Genomic DNA, 19,510 nt, shown 5'->3' on the forward strand with positions numbered 1-19,510 from the left:
TGCAGCCTTCGTGTGGCATCGTTGTGGCACTGCAGGAGGCCCAGGATGGACATGTCATCTGAGGAATAGGAGGGGGAGTTGAAATGGTTCGCGACTGGGAGGTGCAGTTGTTTATTGCGAACTGAGGGTAGGTGTTCTGCAAAGTGGTTCCCAAGCCTCTGCTTGGTTTCCCTGATGTACAGGAGGCCACAATGGGAACAGTGGATACAGAATACCACATTAGCAGATGTGCAGGTGAACATCTGCTTGATGTGGGAAATCTTCTTGGGGCCTGGGATAGGGTTGAGGGAGGAGGTGTAGGGGCAGGAATAGCACTTGCTGCAGTTGCGGGGAAAAGTGCTAGGTGTGGTGGGGCTGGAGGGGAGGGTGGAGTGGACAAGGGAGTCCCTCTGGAAAGCAGGTAAGGGTGGGGAGGGAAAAGTGGTGGTGGGGTCAGATTGCAGATGGCGGAAGTGTCGGAGGATGATGCTTTGGATCCGGAGGTTGGTGGGGTGGTATGTGAGGATGAGGGGGATTCTGTTTTGGTTTTTATTGTGGGGAGGGGGTTTGAGGGATGAGTTGCAGGAGACACAGTCGAGGACATTCTCGACCACTGAGTGGGGGAAGTTGCGGTCCTTGAAAAACGAGTACATCTGAGATGAGGACATCTCCCCTCCCCCTACTGCATCCCAAAATTGGCCCAGCTCATCCCCTCCTACCTAACCTGTCCTTCCTCCCACCTATCTGCTCATCCCACCTCAGGCCCCACCCCCATCTCCTACCTACCACCCTCATCCCGTCCCCTTGACGTGTTCATCCTCCCTGGACTGACCTATCTCCTCCCTAACTCCCTTTACTAGCTCCATCCCCGCCTCTTTGACCTGTCTGTCTCCTCTCCACCTATCTTCTCCTCCATCCATCTTCTATCCCTCTCCCCATCTCTCCCCTCCCCCATTTCTGAAGAAAGATCTAGGCCCGAAACGTCAGCGTTCCTGCTCCTCTCATGCTGCTTGGCCTGCTGTGTTCAATCAGGTCCACACCTTGTTATCCTCAAAAATAACTTCATTGGACATTATCTTATTTGTTTGAGGGAGTCTGGTGTGAGTAAATATCTGCTGCATTTCCTTTGTTACAATGGAGATGCTTAAAAGTACTTGATAAGCTCTAACATGCTTTGAGATATTAGGTAGTTACAACAAGTGCTATAATAATGCAAAGTCCTTGTTTACCTCCACTATCTTCCTCAGAAATCTGTGAGATAGAACAAAATTCATACACTGAAGTACTTTCACAAGTTAATTCACAGTCCCTTTATCCCCCTTGAGCACAGGCCATGTCGCTTGTTTTACTGCCCTTGAGATAAAACAAGGTATCATGGTCAATATTTATTTGGATATGAGTGATGCGGGTCTATTTCTGACTTAATGCTAGTCCTCTGCAGTGGAATTAACTGTCAGATACTAAGTAAAGCCAAATGTTGTCAGGGTGCATTGGTAAATGAATGGAAATGGTTTTGAGTGCTCATGTCAACAGTATTTCTGTACCACATAATTATGCAGTTGCATAAGTTTCCAAGGGTCTGGATATGAGATTGGAGAATATAAGAGCTTATTTGTCTTGGTAGTCACATCATTATTAAAGAGAACTTCTTATACTACACACATACACTTAAAATTCATGAAGTATATTTACACATAACTTTATTGGAACTTTATTTGACACTTTACTGTCAAATAAATAACAAAGTTATGATTAATTAATATCACATTACAATGTTAACACATTATCATTGATCCCCATAAAACAGTTGCGACTGGGAAAAGATCATGCCAGAAGTCTCTAAAATATACCAATGTGGTATTGAGTCAAGATATTCATGATTAAACTAAGTCATTTATTTTCAGCTCATGTGTGGTAAACCAAGAAAGGTTTAGCTCATTCTGGAAATGTCTGGATTCCTGGCAGTAGAATATATAAGGTGTGTGGCCTGTGTGCAGCAGCAGATCAGAGGCTGACGACTGGGAGATCACATCAGTCAGTTTGAGAGACGTGAGAGAAGAAGCAGAGACAATGCTGAGCTTTCGATCTTTCCACCCTTCACGCCTGTGCCAGCAGCCTGTGTACACATTGGGGCCTGTTGAACACAGGCTCTGGGAGCCGCTTCAATGTAACGTGTGGAAACAGGTGGAAGAAGCGAGAAGGAGCATGAACTTCATGAATCGAGTCCTTGAGTTGACAGCAGAATTTTTCGGGGAAGTGCCAAAACATCAGGATAACAAGTCCGATGCTAATGGAGAAAGAAAAAGACATTCTGAAGACAAAGATGGAGATGGCTTTTCTGTGTCGCTGAATGTCCAGGGCTTTCCCCCAGAAGAACTGAGGGTGAACGTATTTGGAAGAAAAGTGCTGGTGACAGGAAAACACAAGAAGAAATGTGATGATGGCAGCGGCTCTTACAGCTACAAATATGAAGAGTTCAGGAGAGAATTCCAGCTGCCAGAGGGTGTCGATGCTGAAGTTCTTCGATGCTGTTTGTCGCAGGATGGTCGGTTAAAGGTTCAAGCCCCAAGCCTGGCATTGCCAGCTGTGAATGAACGGACCGTCCCCATCAACATCACCTCAGACACGACAACTACTCCCCGGCTCATTCCTGACCAAGAAGCAAAGAAACAGGAGAGTGGGAGGGATGTGGGAAACAAGAAAGATGAAGAACAGATGGACAATTAAAACTCAGTCACAATGAAGTTTTTTAGATATTAGAATTGTTTTTATACAGTAATGAATTTCTGAGACCACGATGAAAGTATATTGCTGAAAACCAATTGTCTTCAGCTTGTCAGTATGTACTGTCCTATTATCATCTGTGTGTTACTTACGTATGTATTTTGGGAAAATAAAGACTTTTTTAAATTTATGACAATGATTCTGCCTTTTAACCTCATAAAATGAAACTGATACATCATTGAAGATCTTAACACTGACAGTTTCTCAGTTAAGATAAAAACATAATTTATTGAGATCAATTTAGCACAGAAAAGGATTCAACATGTGAAGATCTGCCTAAACTCAATTCTGTCAATGAGATCAAACTGCAGTACACAGCCAGTACAGCAAACTTAAGGAATCTCCCTTCATGTTCACAATGAGCCAGCAACAACAGCCTGCTGTCCAACACAGACACTAGTCACTGCACCACTCAGTTACTGGATGGTGGGAACTGATTTCATTGGGGTTAAAAAATCAATATAAATATCTGGGAAGTAAAGCAACTAATCATAAACAACTTCTGTAAACTTCTGGTTGAATAAAGTTATGGACAATGTTCTCAAACACAAGGAGTAGGAACAGGAGTGAGCCATTCAGCCCTTGAAGCCTGTGAGGTGATTCACTAATATCACAACTGATATGATGATAGACTTTACTCCAGTTTTCTGTCTATCACAATAACCCATCACTCCCAGATTAACAATAATGTTACCCACACAACTGAATATATTCAAAGATGCAACATCCGGTGCTCAGTTGGAAAGAGAATTCAATTTAACGACCCAATAACAGAAGCGGTTACTCCTGACATGAAGAGAACTGTTATTTTCAAAGAGTACTCCCTATTTCTAGATTTCCGCAAGAGCTGGTCCATCTTTTCAGCAAGCGCAATCTCAAGTTCCCTCTGAATGGCATGTTTCAATAAGGGTTCAAAGGTCAATACCAGTCAGCTGTGTAATATTCTCCTTAGCATAAGGCAGTGGCCTTGTTCCGTCATTAAATTCACTGTGTTACATTGACAAAGAAAAAAACTCATTGTATAGCTGCAAGAAACATCAACTACCATTTCAACAATCATTGATAGAAAGGAGCAATATCAGAGCAGAATCCAAAAGATGTGTTATATGTGGCACAAATGTCAAATAAACTATAGCTGTTTAGTGATCTAATATATTAAAATATGTTGTTTGTCTCAATGCAGGTAAAAAAAGGAATTATATATAAACTCGTAAAGGTATAATTTCCAGTAATTAGGATAGTAGTGTGGAGTATGTGTGTACCAGCAAGTGAGTGAGTAAGTGTGATTGGATAGCGCTTTCATAGACATGACACAGGCCTGATGGAACTAATAGCTTCCCTTTGTGGTGTGTGAGACTAAAGCTACCAGAGTGTATTATTCACTTTCTATTTTTGGAAATCTCATATCACACCATAGTTGGCCACAGGGTTTGGTAATTTTGAAAGACACAGCAGCTAAATTTCTAAATAGTCATTTTAAATATATTTTTTCTTTATAAAAAATGAGCAAAAGGCCTAAGAGAAGGAATCAATACATTCGAGAACTTAACCATGACTGTTGTGTATTTCACTCCATTGCAAATTGATAAATGTCACTTCAATCTCATCTAAATCATTGAAAACCAAATACTGTCTCTTCTTTATGTCATGCCATGAATTGATACTTCAATAAATCAATCCCATCTCTGAGCAATCCTCACTTTCCTGCATTGATTCTGTTTTCCACTCGGCTGTCAATCATTAACGTGTGTGTTCAGTCTGTGCAGTCACTGCCAGTGAACATTCCAGAAGTCCCTGGAATTCCTCCAGTGAGTGTCACTGAGTCGAGTCATTCCTTTTTAAACGAAGCCAGAGGTGAGACGTCATTTATTTTCAGCTCACATGTGATAAACCCAGCAAAGTTTAGCTCATTCTGGAAATGTCTGGATTCCTGGCAGTAGAATATATAAGGTGTGTGTCCTGTGTGCTGCAGGAGATCAGAGACTGACGACTGGGAGATCACATCAGTCAGTTTGAGAGACGTGAGATAAGAAGCAGAGACAATGCTGAGCTATCGGTCTTTCCATCCTTCACACCTGTGTCAGCAGCCTGTGTACACATTGGGGTCTGTTGAACACAGGCTCTCGGAGCCGCTTCAATGTAATGTGTGGAAACAGGTGGAAGAAGTGAGAAAGAGCATGAACTTCATGAATCGAGTCCTTGAGGAGCTGACAGCAGAATTTTTCAGGGAAGTGCCAAAAATTCGGGATAACAAGTCCAATGTTAATGGAGAAGGAAAAAGACATTCTGAAGACAAAGATGGAGATGGTTTTTCTGTGTCGCTGAATGTCCAGGACTTTCCCCCAGAAGAACTGAAGGTGAAAGTATTTGGAAGAAAAGTGCTGGTGACAGGAAAACATGAGAAGAAATGTGATGATGGCAGCGGCTCTTACAAATACAAATATGAAATGTTCAGGAGAGAATTCCAGCTGCCAGAGGATGTCGATGCTGAAGCTCTTCGATGCTGTTTGTCGCAGGATGGTCAGTTAAAGGTTCAAGCCCCAAGCCTGGCATTGCCAGCTGTGAATGAACGGATCGTCCCCATCAACATCACCTCAGACACGACAACCACTCCCCGGCTCATTCCTGACCAAGAGGCAAAGAAACAGGAGATTGGGAAGGATGTGGGGAACAAGAAAGATGAAGAACAGATGGACAGCTAAGACTCTGTTTGAATGAACATTTAAAGATGTAAGAATTGCTGAAAAACTGCAATCAATTTCTGTCAATGTGCAATGAATATAAAATTTTAATTAAATTAAGTGTTTTGAATGTGGAAAACTGTACTGTGCTATTATCAGCAACCATTTGGATTATTTATATGTGTATGTATAGTGAATCAATAAATAGTTTTGAAAGTTAACAATCCTGATTTTACCTTTTACTTGATCAAAACAAAAGTGATACATTACTGCTAGTCTTCACTCAAGATCACATTATTCTCAGTTAAGGTAAAGAGAACTTTTCTGTTGAATTAAATTAAAACCCAGGGCACAAAACCACTTGTTCAAGATCTGCTTAAACCTAAACTCAGGTCATATAGTTTTAGAGTCATGAAGTCATGCAGCACAGAAACATACTCTTTGGAACAACTCAACAATGCCCACCAGGTATGCCAAACGTAACCAGTCCCATTTGTCTGCATTTGGACAATAACTCCACATCTCCAAATACCTTAAAATATAACTCTACCCGCATCAACTACTCTCTCTGCCAGCTCATTCCACAGACGCACCACCCGCTGTGTGGAAATGCTGTCCCCCAGTTCCCTTTTAAATATTTCTCCTCTCGCCTTGAACCTATGCTCTCTAGTTTTGGACTCTCCTACCCTTACAATAATATCTTGACTATTCACCATATCTACACCTCTCATGATTTTATAAATTTTCATCAGGTCATCCCTCAGCGTATTGCATACTGCTCTGGTCACCACTCAACCAGAAGAATGTGGATGCTCTGGAGACAGCACAGAAAAGGTTCAGCAGGATGTTGCCTGGTAGGGATGATTTTACCCATGAAGAAATCTTGAATAGATGGGCTTGTTGTCACTGGAACATAGGAGGTTAAGGAGTGACCTGATTGAAGTTTATAAGGTTGGGAATGCCATGAACAGAGTGGAAAGTATCAGGACTTTTCTCCCTGGATGAAGGGCTCAATTGCTGAGGCGCACAGGTTCAAGGTGGAGAGGCGGAGATTAATAGAGAAGTGTGTTGCGTGTTTTTCATAAAAAGGGTGGTGAGTGGCTGGAGATGGGTTGCCACAGGAGGTGGTGGAAGTGGACACAATAGCAGCATCGCAGAATGTCCTGGATGAATACAGGGCGAGGAAGGGAATAGAGGGATACAGACACTGTACGTGAAGACAGTTAGAGTGTGGAAGGGGAAAATACATCAAGGCATGCTTGGAGGTTGAAGGGCCTGTTCCAGTGCTGTATTGTTCATTGTTCAATCCAAGCGCATGGAAAATAACAGCCAAACCTATCCAGCCTGTCCATACACGTCATCTTGCAATACCGGCAAGAAACTTGTAACATTTTCTGAATACAGGTCAGTCAAGGATATCAAACTATTCTTCAAAGAGCATCCATACAGAGTTCTGCACATGTCAATCTCTTAGACATGGGCTGCAGATTCACAGTCATCAGTAACAACAGCTTGTCGTCCAACTCAGACACCAGATTGTACACCACTCAGATAACTGAGGGTGGAAAGCTCATTCATCGTGTGTTAAATGGCCTTGTGCCTATTGGGGAGTGTAGGCATTGCTGCTTGCATCAGAAGCAGCTTTTGTGAAGCTTCTTTTTCGATAACGTTAAGGTATTATTCTGGTGACCAAAATGAATAGGAACAGGAATAGGCAATTTAGCCAATCACGCTCTCTTCTCTATTCCATAAGGTCAGCAAGAATTTAAATAAAGAATGAAGGAATCCTGCCTCCTGGATAACTGAACATTAAACCCTAACTTGTACACAGACCTGAATAATTCAATGCTGCAGCTTCCACTGCTCACTGGGGAAAAGATATCAATCCAATAACTCTCTGAAAGGAGACAATTCCCCTGATATGAACCATAGATGAGCGAGCCCTAATTTTTAACCTGTGGTCCCGACTCCAGGATTGAACGATGGGACACATACTTTCTGCATCAACAATGTCATGACCCTCTGAAACTAATGTTTTAATTAATGCCCTGATTCCACCGCATCAGGGAGGTGTCTAATACTTCCCTCCACAACACCCAGCAGTTTGCTTCCATCAGGACATTTACTGGATCAAGCTGACTGACAAACAAGTGTTTTGCTGTACAGAGAGAAATATTAACAATATCAATGGTCCTCGACTGGATGTGGGCAATGCCACATGACATCATTAGACAGTCTTTAAATGCAATGCAAGAGTCACAGAGACTTTCAACTATGTTGAAACTAAAATATAGTTGGTTGTTCTTCCTCAGTTGTGCTGTTTCTTTTGAACTAGAAAGGAAGATGTGAATGCAAAGAAGGAACGGATCCAAAGGCTTCTCACAAATTGGGAATGTACGTATGCAAGCAAAAGGAGAATTTGAAGAGCTTTGGGAGAATATCATAGAAAATGAAAGGAATTGGATAGCGCTTTGAAAAAGACAAATCTGGCTTTGTGGAATGATTGGCCTCATTTGCTGCTCTGCAGATCTGAAGCAAATGTTGTGCATTCTTTGCATTATAAAGTGGAAACCCGAAATCAAATGCATACTTGACAAGCAGCATCAGAGGAGCAGGAAAGCTGACGTTTCGGGTCTAGGCCCAAAACGTCAGTCTTCCTGCTCCTCTGATGCTGCTTGGCCTGCTGTGTTCATCCAGCTCTACACCTTGTTATCTCAGATTCTCCAGCAACTGCAGTTCCTACTATGTCAAAAGCATACTTGACAACAGGGTTTTATAATATTGAAGGACACAGGAGTTTCATTTGTCAGTCTTTCACTTTTCAAATAACTTTTTCACTACCACCAATGAGGTACTTGCCTTGGGGACGGATTCAACACTTCATATGAATTATATAAAGCAATTTGCATAGCACTCTACCTCAGACTGAAAAACAGCAGTTCAGTCTCAAGGAAGTAATTGTAAAAAGTTATGTAATAAAATACTAATGATAACTTATCGTTCTCTCATGACATGATTGACTCTTAAAAGCAATTAGAAAGCTTTATTAATCTAACAATCCTCACATTCCTGCACAGGCTCTGCTTTCAGCTCAGCTGTCAATCATTAACATTGCTCCTCCCAGCTGTGCAGCCACTGTCTGTGAACATTCCAGAAGTCTGTGGAATTCCTCCAGTGGGTGCACTGAGTCAAGTGATTCTTGTTTCAAGTTAGCCTGAGATGAGACGTCATTTATTTTCAGCTGACATGTGATAAACCCAGCAAAGTTTAGCTCATTCTGGAAATGTCTGGATTCCTGGCAGTAGAATATTTAAGGTGTGTGTCCTGTGTGCTGCAGGAGGTCAGAGACTGACGACTGGGAGATCACATCAGTCAGTTTGAGAGACGTGAGAGAAGAAGCAGAGACAATGCTGAGCTATCGGTCTTTCCACCCTTCACACCTGTGTCAGCAGCCTGTGTACACATTGGGGTCTGTTGAACACAGGCTCTGGGAGCCGCTTCAATGTCATGTGTGGAAACAGGTGGAAGAACGGAGAAAGAGCATGAACTTCATGAATCGAGTCCTTGAGGAGCTGACAGCAGAATTTTTCAGGGAAGTACCAAGAAGTCAGGATAAGAAACCTGACACTATCGGAGAAGGTAAAGTACAATCCGAGGAGAAGGATGGCGATGGGTTTTCTGTGTCCCTGAATGTGCAGCGCTTCTCTCCAGAAGAACTGAGGGTGAAAGTATTTGGAAGAAAAGTGCTGGTGACAGGAAAACACGAGGCGAAATGTGATGATGGCAGCAGCTCTTACAGCTACAAATATGAAGAGTTCAGGAGAGAATTCCAGCTGCCAGAGGATGTCGATGCTGAAGCTCTTCAATGCTGTTTGTCACAGGATGGTCGGTTAAAGGTTCAAGCCCCAAGCCTGGCATTGCCAGCTGTGAATGAACGGACCGTCCCCATCAACATCACCTCAGACACGACAACCACTCCCCGGCTCATTCCTGACCAAGAGGCAAAGAAACAGGAGAGTGGGAGGGATGTGGGGATCAAGAAAGATGGAGAACATATGGACAGTTAAGAATTTGTCTGAATGAATGTCGAAACATGTAGTAATTGTTGCAACGCAGCAAACAATGTCTGTCAATGTACACTGAAAATAAAAATTTTGTTGTGTTAACTGTCTTGAGCATGAATAATGGTACTGTGCTATTATAAACAATTCATGTGGATTATTTATACATGTTTGCATATTGAATCAATAAATAGTTTTGAAAGTTAACAATCCTGATTTTGCCTTCTTATTTGATCAAAACAAAAGTACTACAATACTACAAAGAATCTTCACTCAAACTTACATTATTTTCAGTTAAGGTAAAGAGACCTTTTATGTGGGATTAAATTAAAACAGAGAGCAGAAAATCAGTTGGTCAAGATTGGCCCTGATCTAAACTCAGATTATGACTAAATATAGTCATAGAGTCATGAAGTTATGCAGCACAGAAACATACCCTTTGTTCTAACTCAACCATGACCAGCAGGTATGCCAAACGTAACTCGTCCCATTTGCCTGTGTTTGGTCCATATCTTGCTCAAATTTTCCTATTCATGCACATTTCCAAATATCTTTAAATATTCTAACTGTACCTGCACCTACCACGTTCTCTGGCAGCTCATTCCATTCTCACACTACCCGCTGTGTGGAAAAATTGTCCCTCAGGTCCCTTTTAAAAAGTTCCTGTTGCCCCTTGAACCAATGCTCTCGAGCTTTGGACTCCCCAACCATTGGAATAAGATCTTGATGATTCACCTTTTCTATGCCTCTCATGATTTTAGAAAACTTCGTAAGGTCACCCCTCAGCATATTGCGTACAGTTCTTGTCACCACACCAGCAGAAGGACTCAGATGCTTTGGAGAGGATACAGAAAGGCTTTTCCAGGAAACTGCCTTGTATGGGCAATTTTAGCCCAGAGTGGAAGGACAAAATATGTCAGCACAGGTTTGGAGAGCTGAGGGGCCAGGTCCTGTGCTGTATTGAGCATTGTTTGTCAGGAGCTCCTGGAAACAAAAAGTCCTCGCCTATCGAGCCTCTCCCTACAACTCAATCCTCTCGTGTTAGTAACATCCTCATAAATTGTTTGTGTATCTAGGTCAGTCAAAGATATTAAATTCATGTTGAGGGACCATCATTGAAGAGCTTTGTGCACCTCAATCGCACAGATGTTTGCAGATTTACAAATCATCAGCAACAAGGGCTTGTCATCCAACTCCCTCAGGGTATGTCTTCAGCCCAACCATCATCAGCTGCTTCATCAATGACCTTCCCCGCCATTGTCAGGTCAGAAGTGGGAATGCTCACCTACGATTGTGCAGTTTTCAGCACCGTTTGCGATTTCTCAGATACTGAAGCAGGCACATTCAAATGCAGCAAGATCTGGACAATCTGGCTTGGCCTGTCAAATGGCAAGTGACATTTGTGCAACACAAATGCCAGCCTATCACCATCACCAATAAGAGCCATTGTAACCACTGCTCCTTAACATTCAATGGTGGTGCCATGACCTATACCTCACTATCAACATCCTGAGCCTTATCATTGACCAGAAACTCAACTCGATTCATCACATAAACACAGTGGCTACAAGAGCAGTCCAGAAGCTGGGAATGCTATGGCAGGAAACTCTCTCCTGACTCCTCAAAGCCTGTCCACCATCTACAAGGCATGTGTCAGGGCTGTGACGGAATGCCCTCCACTTGCCTGGATGAGTTCGGCTCCAACAACACATGAGAAGTTTGACACCATCCAGCACAAAGCAGCGCACTCGATTCGCACCACATCCATAAGCACCCACTCTGTCCAACCCCCACGCTCAGTACCAGCAGTGTCTAATATCTGCAGGATGTGCTGCAGAAATTCACTAAAGATCCTCAGACAGCACTTTCCAAACACACATCCACTTCCATCCAAGGGCAGCAGACAAATGGGAACACCACCACCTTCAACTTCCCCTCCCAGCCCCTCATCATCCTGACTTGGAAATATATCGGTGTTCCTTCACTGTCATTGGATCAAAATCCCAGAATTGTCTCCCAATTGGTCATGTGGGTGAATCCACGGCAGGTGGAGCGCAGATGTTCAAGAAGGCATCTCACCACCACCTTCTCAAGGGAAACCAGGTACGGGCAAGAAATGCTGGCCAGACTGCCACTCCCACAGCCCACAAAAGAGTGGAAAATATAACTGAGGCACCAGGCTGTATACCACTTCTTTACTGGATGGTGGAAAGTACGTTTACTGTGGGTTAAATGATCTTGTGCCTCTCGGGGAGTGTGAGGAAAGCTGACTGCATCAAAAGCAGCTTTTATCAAGTTTCTGTTCCCGTAATATTAATCATACTATTCAATAGGAATAAACAATAGGAACAGCAGCAGGCAATTTAAACAACAAACTCACTTCTCTATTTCATGTGATCACCAATGATTTAACCATAGACTGAAGAAATCCTGCCTCCCTCTAAACAATCACTCCCCTTTTCAACCAGAACCTGTATATGGGGAAGAGGTAACTAACTTGTAATTCTCTAAAAAGAGACAATTGCCCGGATAAGAACCTCAGATGGGCAAGACCTTAATTTAAAACTGTGTTCCCGACACCAGGACTTCTGACCGATGTGACACATCCTTCCAGCATCAACCATGTCAAGACCCTCTGTCTCTAATGTTTCAATTAACAACCCTGATTCCACAGCATCAGGAAGGTGTCTAATACTTCCTTCCACATCACTCAGCAGTTTGCTTCCACCAGAACATTTACTGCATCACACTGACTGACAAACAAGTGTTTGCTGTACAGAGAGAAATATTTACAATATCAATGGTCCTCAATTGGATGTGGGCAATGCCACATGACATCCATTAGACATTCTTTAAATGCAACGCAAGAGTCACAGAGACTTTCAATGATGTTGAAACTAAAATAGAATTAGTTATTCTTCTGTTGTGCTGTTTCTTGTGGACTTGGATGTATGTTGTGAATGCAAAGAGGGAGAAGATCCAAGGACTTCTCACAAACTGGAATTGGACATGTACTTGCAAAAGAAGAATTTGCAGAGCTTCGGGGAAAAAACATTGGAGGTGCAAGGAATTGGACTGCGCTTTGAAAGAGCTGAATCTGGCCTGGTGGACTGATTGGCCTCATCTGTTGCTCTGCAGATCTAAAGCTGTTGTTGAGCATTCTTCGTTTTATAAAGTGCAGATCCTACATCAAACACCTTATCAGCAACAGGGTTTTATAACATTGAAGGACACAACAACTTCATGTTTAAGTCTTTCGCTTTTCAAACTCATTCTTCATCATCAGCAGGGAGGTGTTCTCCTTCAGGACAGATTCAACAGTTTGTTCAAAAAGTACAAATCTAGTTGTATTTCATTCCACCTGAAGCTGAAAAGTAGCACTTCAATCTCAAGGAAGTAATTGGAAACAGTAATGTTACAAAACACAAACACTGCATCTTCATTCTGTATTGACATGATTGACTCTTAAAAGAAATTAAAAATCTTTTGTCATCTAACAATCCTCACTTTCCTGCCCAGACTCTGCTCTCCGCTCAGCTGTCATTCATTAACATTGCTCCTCCCAGCTGTGCAGTCACTGCCTGTGAACATTCCGGAAATCCCTGGAAATCCTCCAGTCGGTATCACTGTGTCGTGTCATTCCTATTTAAAGGAAGCCTGAGATGAGACGTCATTTATTTTCAGCTCACATGTGATAAACCCAGCAAAGTTTAGCTCATTCTGGAAATGTCTGGATTCCTGGCAGTAGAATATATAACGTGTGTGTCCTGTGTGCTGCAGGAGATCAGAGACTGACGACTGGGAGATCACATCAGTCAGTCTGAGAGACGTGAGAGAAGAAGCAGAGACAATGCTGAGCTATCGGTCTTTCCACCCTTCACGCCTGTGCCAGCAGCCTGTGTACACATTGGGGTCTGTTGAACACAGGCTCTGGGAGCCGCTTCAATGTAATGTGTGGAAACAGGTGGAAGAAGCGAGAAAGAGCATGAACTTCATGAATCGAGTCCTTGAGGAGCTGACAGCAGAACTTTTCGAGGGAATTCCAAGAAGTCAGGATAACAAACCTGACAGTATCGGAGAAGGTAAAGTACAATCCTTGGAGAAGGATGGAGATGGGTTTTCTGTGTCCCTGAATGTGCAGCACTTCTCTCCAGAAGAACTGAGGGTGAAAGTATTTGGAAGAAAAGTGCTGGTGACAGGAAAACACGAGGCGAAATGTGATGATGGCAGCGGCTCTTACAGCTACAAATATGAAGAGTTCAGGAGAGAATTCCAGCTGCCAGAGGATGTCGATGCTGAAGCTCTTCAATGCTGTTTGTCGCAGGATGGTCGGTTAAAGGTTCAAGCCCCAAGCCTGGCATTGCCAGCTGTGAATGAACGGACCGTCCCCATCAACATCATCTCAGACACGACAACCACTCCCCGGCTCATTCCTGACCAAGAGGCAAAGAAACAGGAGAGTGGGAGGGATGTGGGGAACAAGAAAGATGGAGAACATATGGACAACAAAGACTTTGATTGAATGAACGTTTTAATGTATAGGAATTATTGCAACGCAGCAATCAATATCTGTCAATGTACACTGAAAATAAAAATTTTGTTGTATTAATTGTCTTGAGCATAGATAAGGGTACTGTGCTATTATAAACATTCATGTGGAGTATTTATAAAGAAGTATGCATATTGGATCAATAAATAGTTTTGAAAGTTAATAATCCTGATTGTGCCCTCTTATTTGATCAAAACAAAAGTAATACATTACTGATAATCTTCATTCAAAATTACATTATTTTCAGTTAAGGTAAAGAGACCTCCTATGTGGGATTAAATTAAAACACAGGGCAGAAAATCAGGTGGTCGAGATTTGCCTCAATCTAAACTCCGACTCATATAGTCATCGAGTCATGAAGTTATGCAGCACAGAAACATATCCTTTGGTCCAACCTGACCGTGCCCACCAGGTATGCCAAACGTAACTCGTCCCATTTGCCTGCGTTTGGTACATATCTCGCTCACCTTTTCCTATTCATGCACATCTCCAAATATCTTTAAATATTCTAACTGTACCTGCACCTACCACGCTCTCTGGCAGCTCATTCATTTCTCACAATACCCGCTGTGTGGAAACATTGTCCTTCAGGTCTCTTTTAAAAAGTTCCGGTTGCTGCTTGAACCTATGCTCTCTAGCTTTGGGCTCCCAAACCCTTGGAATAAGATCTTGGCGATCCACCTTTTCTGTGCCTCTCATGATTTTATAAACTTCCGTAAGGTCACCCCTCAGCATATTGCATACAGTTCGTGTCACCACACCTGCAGAAGGACTCAGATACTTTGGAGAGGATACAGAAAGGTTTTACCAGGATTTTACCTTGGATGGGCAATTTTAGCCCAGAGTGGAAGGACAAAATGTGTCAGCACAGGTTTGGAGAGCTGAGGGGCAGGGTCATGTGCTGCATTATGCGATGTTCATACGGAGCTGGTGGAAACAAAAAGTCCTCGCCTATCGAGCCTCTCCCTACAACTCAATCCTCTCATGTAAGCAACATTCTTCCAAATTTTTTCTGTCTCTAGTACAGTCGAAGATATTAAATTCATGTTGAGGGACCATCATTGAAGTGCTTTGTGCACATCAATCGATCAGATGTTTGCAGATTTACAAATCATCAGCAACAAGGGCTTGTCATCCAACACCCTCAGGGTATGTCTTCAGCCCAACCATCTTCAGCTGCTTCAACAATGACCTTCCCCGCCATTGTCAGGTCAAAAGTGGGAATGTTCACCTACGATTGCGCAGTTTTCAGCACGGTTTGCGATTTCTCAAATACTGAAGCAGGCATATTCAAATGCAGCAAGATCTGGACAATCTGGCTTGGCCTGTCAAATGGCAAGTGGCATTTGTGCAACACAAATGCCAGCCTATCACCATCACCAATAAGAGCCATTGTAACCACTGCTCCTTAACATTCAATGGTGGTGCCATGACCTATACCTCACGATCAACATCCTGAGCCTTATCATTGACCAGAAACTCAACTTGATTCACCACATAAACACAGTGGCTACAAGAGCAGGCCAGGAGCTGGGAATACTACGGCAGGAAACTCTCTCCTGACTCCTCAAAGCCTGTCCACCATCAACAAGGCACGAGTCAGGGCTGTGACGGAATACCCTCCACTTGCCTGGATGAGTCCGGCTCCAACAACACATGAGAATTTTGACACCATTCAGCACAAAGCAGAGCACTCGATTCGCACCACATCCATAAGCACCCACTCCGTCCAACCCCCACGCTCAGTACCAGCAGTGTCTAATATCTGCAGGATGTGCTGCAGAAATTCACTAAAGATCCTCAGACAGCACTTTCCAAACACACATCCACTTCCATCCAAGGGCAGCAGACAAATGGGAACACCACCACCTTCAACTTCCCCTCCAAGCCCCTCATCACCCTGACTTGGAAATATATCGGTGTTCCTTCACTGTCATTGGATCAAAATCCCAGAATTGTCTCCCAAGTGGTCGTGTGGGTGAATCCACGGCAGGTGGTGCGCAGACGTTCAAGAAGGCATCTCACCACCACCTTCTCAAGGGAAATGAGGTACGGGCAAGAAATGCTGGCCAGACTGCCACTCCCACAGCCCACAAAAGAGTGGAAAATATAACTGAGGCACCAGGTTGTATACCACTTCTTTACAGGATGGTGGAAAGCACGTTTACTGTGCGTTAAATGATCTTGTGCCTCTCGGGGAGTGTGAGGAAAGCTGACTGCATCAAAAGCAGCTTTTATCAAGTTTCTGTTCCCATAACATTAATCATACTATTCAATAGGAATAAACAATAGAAACAGCAGCAGGCAATTTAAACAACAAACTCACTTCTCTATTTCATGTGATCACCAATGATTTAACCATAGACTGAAGAAATCCTGCCTCCCTCTAAACAATCACTCCCCTTTTCAACCAGAACCTGTATATGGGGAAGAGATAACTAACTTGTAATTCTCTAAAAAGAGACAATTGCCCGGATAAGAACCTCAGATGGGCAAGACCTTAATTTAAAACTGTGTTCCCGACACCAGGACTTCTGACCGATGTGACACATCCTTCCAGCATCAACCATGTCAAGACCCTCTGTCTCTAATGTTTCAATTAACAACCCTGATTCCACAGCATCAGGAAGGTGTCTAATACTTCCTTCCACATCACTCAGCAATTTGCTTCCATCAGAACATTTACTGCATCACACTGACATTCATACAAGTGTTTGGCTGTACAGAGAGAAATATTTACAATATCAATGGTCCGCAATTGGATGTGGGCATTGCCACATGACATCCATTAGACATTCTTTAAATGCAACGCAAGAGTCACAGAGACTTTCAACGATGTTGAAACTAAAATATAATGAGTTATTCTTCTTCTGTTGTGCTGTTTCTTGTGGACTGGGATGTATGTTGTGAATGCAAAGAGGGAGAAGATCCAAAGGCTTCTCACAAACTGGAATTGGACATGTACTTGCAAAAGAAGAATTTGCAGAGCTTCGGGGAAAAAACATTGGAGGTGCAAGGAATTGGACAGCACTTTGAAAGAGCTGAATCTGGCCTGGTGGACTGATTGGCCTCATCTGTTGCTCTGCAGATCTAAAGCTGTTGTTGAGCATTCTTTGTTTTATAAAGTGCAGATCCTACATCAAACACCTTATCAGCAACAGGGTTTTATAACATTGAAGGACACAACAACTTCATGTTTAAGTCTTTCGCTTTTCAAACTCTTTCTTCATCATCAGCAAGGAGGTATTCTCCTTCGGACAGATTCAACAGTTTGTTCAAAAAGTACAAATCTAGTTGCATTTCACTCCACCTCAAGCTGAAAAGTAGCACTTCAATCTCAAGGAAGTAATTGGAAACAGTAACGTTGCAAAACACAAAAACTGCATCTTCATTCTGTATTGACATGATTGACTCTTTTACATATTTAAAAACGTTTCTCTTTTCACTTTCCTGCACAGACTCTGCTTTCCGCTCAGCTGTCAATCATTAACATTGCTCCTCCCAGCTGTGCAGTCACTGCCTGTGAACATTCCGGAAATCCCTGGAAATCCTCCAGTCGGTATCACTGTGTCAATTCATTCCTGTTTCAAGTTAGCCTGAGATGAGACGTCATTTATTTGCAGCTGACATGTGATAAACCCAGCAAAGTTTAGCTCATTCTGGAAATGTCTGGATTCCTGGCAGTAGAATATTTAAGGTGTGTGTCCTGTGTGCTGCAGGAGATCAGAGACTGACGACTGGGAGATCACATCAGTCAGTTTGAGAGACGTGAGAGAAGAAGCAGAGACAATGCTGAGCTATCGGTCTTTCCACCCTTCACGCCTGTGCCAGCAGCCTGTGTACACATTGGGGTCTGTTGAACACAGGCTCTCGGAGCCGCTTCAATGTCATGTGTGGAAACAGGTGGAAGAAGCGAGAAAGAGCATGAACTTCATGAATCGAATCCTTGAGGAGCTGATAGCAGAATTTTTCAGGGAAGTACCAAGAAGTCAGGATAACAAACCTGACACTATCGGAGAAGGTAAAGGACAACCCGAGGAGAAGGATGTCGATGGGTTTTCTGTGTCCCTGAATGTGCAGCACTTCTCTCCAGAAGAACTGAGGGTGAAAGTATTTGGAAGAAAAGTGCTGGTGACAGGAAAACATGAGGCGAAATGTGATGATGGCAGCGGCTCTTACAGCTACAAATATGAAGAGTTCAGGAGAAAATTCCAGCTGCCAGAGGATGTCGATGCTGAAGCTCTTCAATGCTGTTTGTCACAGGATGGTCGGTTAAAGGTTCAAGCCCCAAGCCTGGCATTGCCAGCTGTGAATGAACGGACAGTCCCCATCAGCATCACCTCAGACACGACAACCTCTCCACGGCTCATCCCTGACCAGGAGGCAAAGAAACAGGAGAGTGGGAGGGATGTGGGGAACAAGAAAGAAGGAGAACCTACGGACAGCAAAGTCTTTGTTTGAATGAACTTTTGAAGATGTAAGAATTGTTCAAAAGCAACAACGAATTATTGTCAATGTGTGATAAAAATAAAAATTTTGTTAAATTAATTGCTTCAAACTTAGAAAACAGTACCGTGCAATTATCGGAAATGGAGTGGATTATTTATATATGTATGTGTATTGGATCAATAAATAATTTTGTAAGTTAACAATCCTGATTTTGCCATCTTCCTTGATGGAAACAAAAGTGAAACATGACTGATAATCTTCACGCAAACTTACATTATTCTCAGTTAAAGGGAATAGACCTTTTATGTGGGATTAAATTAATACACAGGGCATAAAATCACACTGTCCAGATCTGCCTAAATGAAAATTAATAGACAATAGGTGCTGGGGTAGGCCTTTCGGCCCATCGCGCCAGCACCACCATTCATTATGATCATGGCTGATCATCCACAAACAGTTTCCTAACATAGACAATAGACAATTGGTGCTGGAGTAGGCCATTCAGCCCTTAAGTAGATATAGTAACAGAGTCATGAAGGTATGCAGCACAGAAACATACCCTTCAGTCCAACTTGACCGTGCCCACCAGGTATGCCAAATGTAACTTGTCCCATTTGCCTGCGTTTGGTCCATATCTCGCTCACCTTTTCCTATTCATGCACATTTCCAAATATCTTTAAATATTGTAACTGTACCTGCACCTACCACTCTCTCTGGCAGCTCATTCCATTCTCACACTACCCGCTGTGTGGAAACATTGTCCCTCAGGCCTCCTTTAAATACTTAGCATCTCCCCTTGAACTTATGCCCTCTAGCTTTGCACGCCCCTACCCTTGCACTAAGATCTTTGCGATTCACCGTACCTCTGCCTCTCATGGTATTATAAACCTTCATAAGTTCACCCCTCAGCTTATTAAGTATAGTTCTGGTCAACACACAAGCAGAATGATTTTCGTGCTTTGGAGAGGGTACAGAAAAGTTTTATCAGGATGCTGCTTTATATGGGG

General features: G+C 42.9%; 5 protein-coding genes across 5 annotated transcripts; all 5 read left to right on the forward strand.

The window, feature by feature from the left end:
• Nucleotides 1-437: 437 nt before the first annotated feature.
• On the forward strand, nt 438-2,837 carry LOC125466274 (heat shock protein 30-like). The gene has a single exon (XM_048560571.2). The coding sequence runs from the start codon at nt 2,050-2,052 to the stop codon at nt 2,704-2,706; it is 657 nt and encodes a 218-aa protein (XP_048416528.2). The 5' UTR covers nt 438-2,049; the 3' UTR covers nt 2,707-2,837.
• Nucleotides 2,838-4,675: 1,838 nt separating this feature from the next.
• On the forward strand, nt 4,676-5,588 carry LOC125466273 (heat shock protein 30-like). The gene has a single exon (XM_048560570.2). The coding sequence runs from the start codon at nt 4,806-4,808 to the stop codon at nt 5,463-5,465; it is 660 nt and encodes a 219-aa protein (XP_048416527.2). The 5' UTR covers nt 4,676-4,805; the 3' UTR covers nt 5,466-5,588.
• Nucleotides 5,589-8,663: 3,075 nt separating this feature from the next.
• On the forward strand, nt 8,664-9,635 carry LOC132206122 (heat shock protein 30-like). Its single transcript, XM_059638733.1, has one exon. The coding sequence runs from the start codon at nt 8,852-8,854 to the stop codon at nt 9,509-9,511; it is 660 nt and encodes a 219-aa protein (XP_059494716.1). The 5' UTR covers nt 8,664-8,851; the 3' UTR covers nt 9,512-9,635.
• Nucleotides 9,636-13,112: 3,477 nt separating this feature from the next.
• Nucleotides 13,113-14,182, forward strand: LOC132206120 (heat shock protein 30-like). The gene has a single exon (XM_059638723.1). It carries the CDS (start codon nt 13,356-13,358, stop codon nt 14,025-14,027), a length of 672 nt encoding a protein of 223 aa, XP_059494706.1. The 5' UTR covers nt 13,113-13,355; the 3' UTR covers nt 14,028-14,182.
• A 3,441-nt stretch (nt 14,183-17,623) lies between these two features.
• Nucleotides 17,624-18,646, forward strand: LOC125466272 (heat shock protein 30-like). The gene has a single exon (XM_048560569.2). It carries the CDS (start codon nt 17,844-17,846, stop codon nt 18,513-18,515), a length of 672 nt encoding a protein of 223 aa, XP_048416526.2. The 5' UTR covers nt 17,624-17,843; the 3' UTR covers nt 18,516-18,646.
• The last annotated feature ends 864 nt before the right edge of the window (nt 18,647-19,510 follow it).

The sequence above is a fragment of the Stegostoma tigrinum genome, chromosome 31 (genome assembly GCF_030684315.1).
Source record: "Stegostoma tigrinum isolate sSteTig4 chromosome 31, sSteTig4.hap1, whole genome shotgun sequence".
Classification (NCBI taxonomy): domain Eukaryota; kingdom Metazoa; phylum Chordata; class Chondrichthyes; order Orectolobiformes; family Stegostomatidae; genus Stegostoma; species Stegostoma tigrinum.

What these genes read in the sequence shown, in the direction of transcription:
- LOC125466273 (XM_048560570.2), top strand. Translation starts at nt 4,806, where the DNA reads ATGCTGAGCTATCGGTCTTTCCATCCTTCACACCTGTGTCAGCAGCCT.
- LOC132206122 (XM_059638733.1), top strand. Translation starts at nt 8,852, where the DNA reads ATGCTGAGCTATCGGTCTTTCCACCCTTCACACCTGTGTCAGCAGCCT.
- LOC125466272 (XM_048560569.2), top strand. Translation starts at nt 17,844, where the DNA reads ATGCTGAGCTATCGGTCTTTCCACCCTTCACGCCTGTGCCAGCAGCCT.
- LOC132206120 (XM_059638723.1), top strand. Translation starts at nt 13,356, where the DNA reads ATGCTGAGCTATCGGTCTTTCCACCCTTCACGCCTGTGCCAGCAGCCT.
- LOC125466274 (XM_048560571.2), top strand. Translation starts at nt 2,050, where the DNA reads ATGCTGAGCTTTCGATCTTTCCACCCTTCACGCCTGTGCCAGCAGCCT.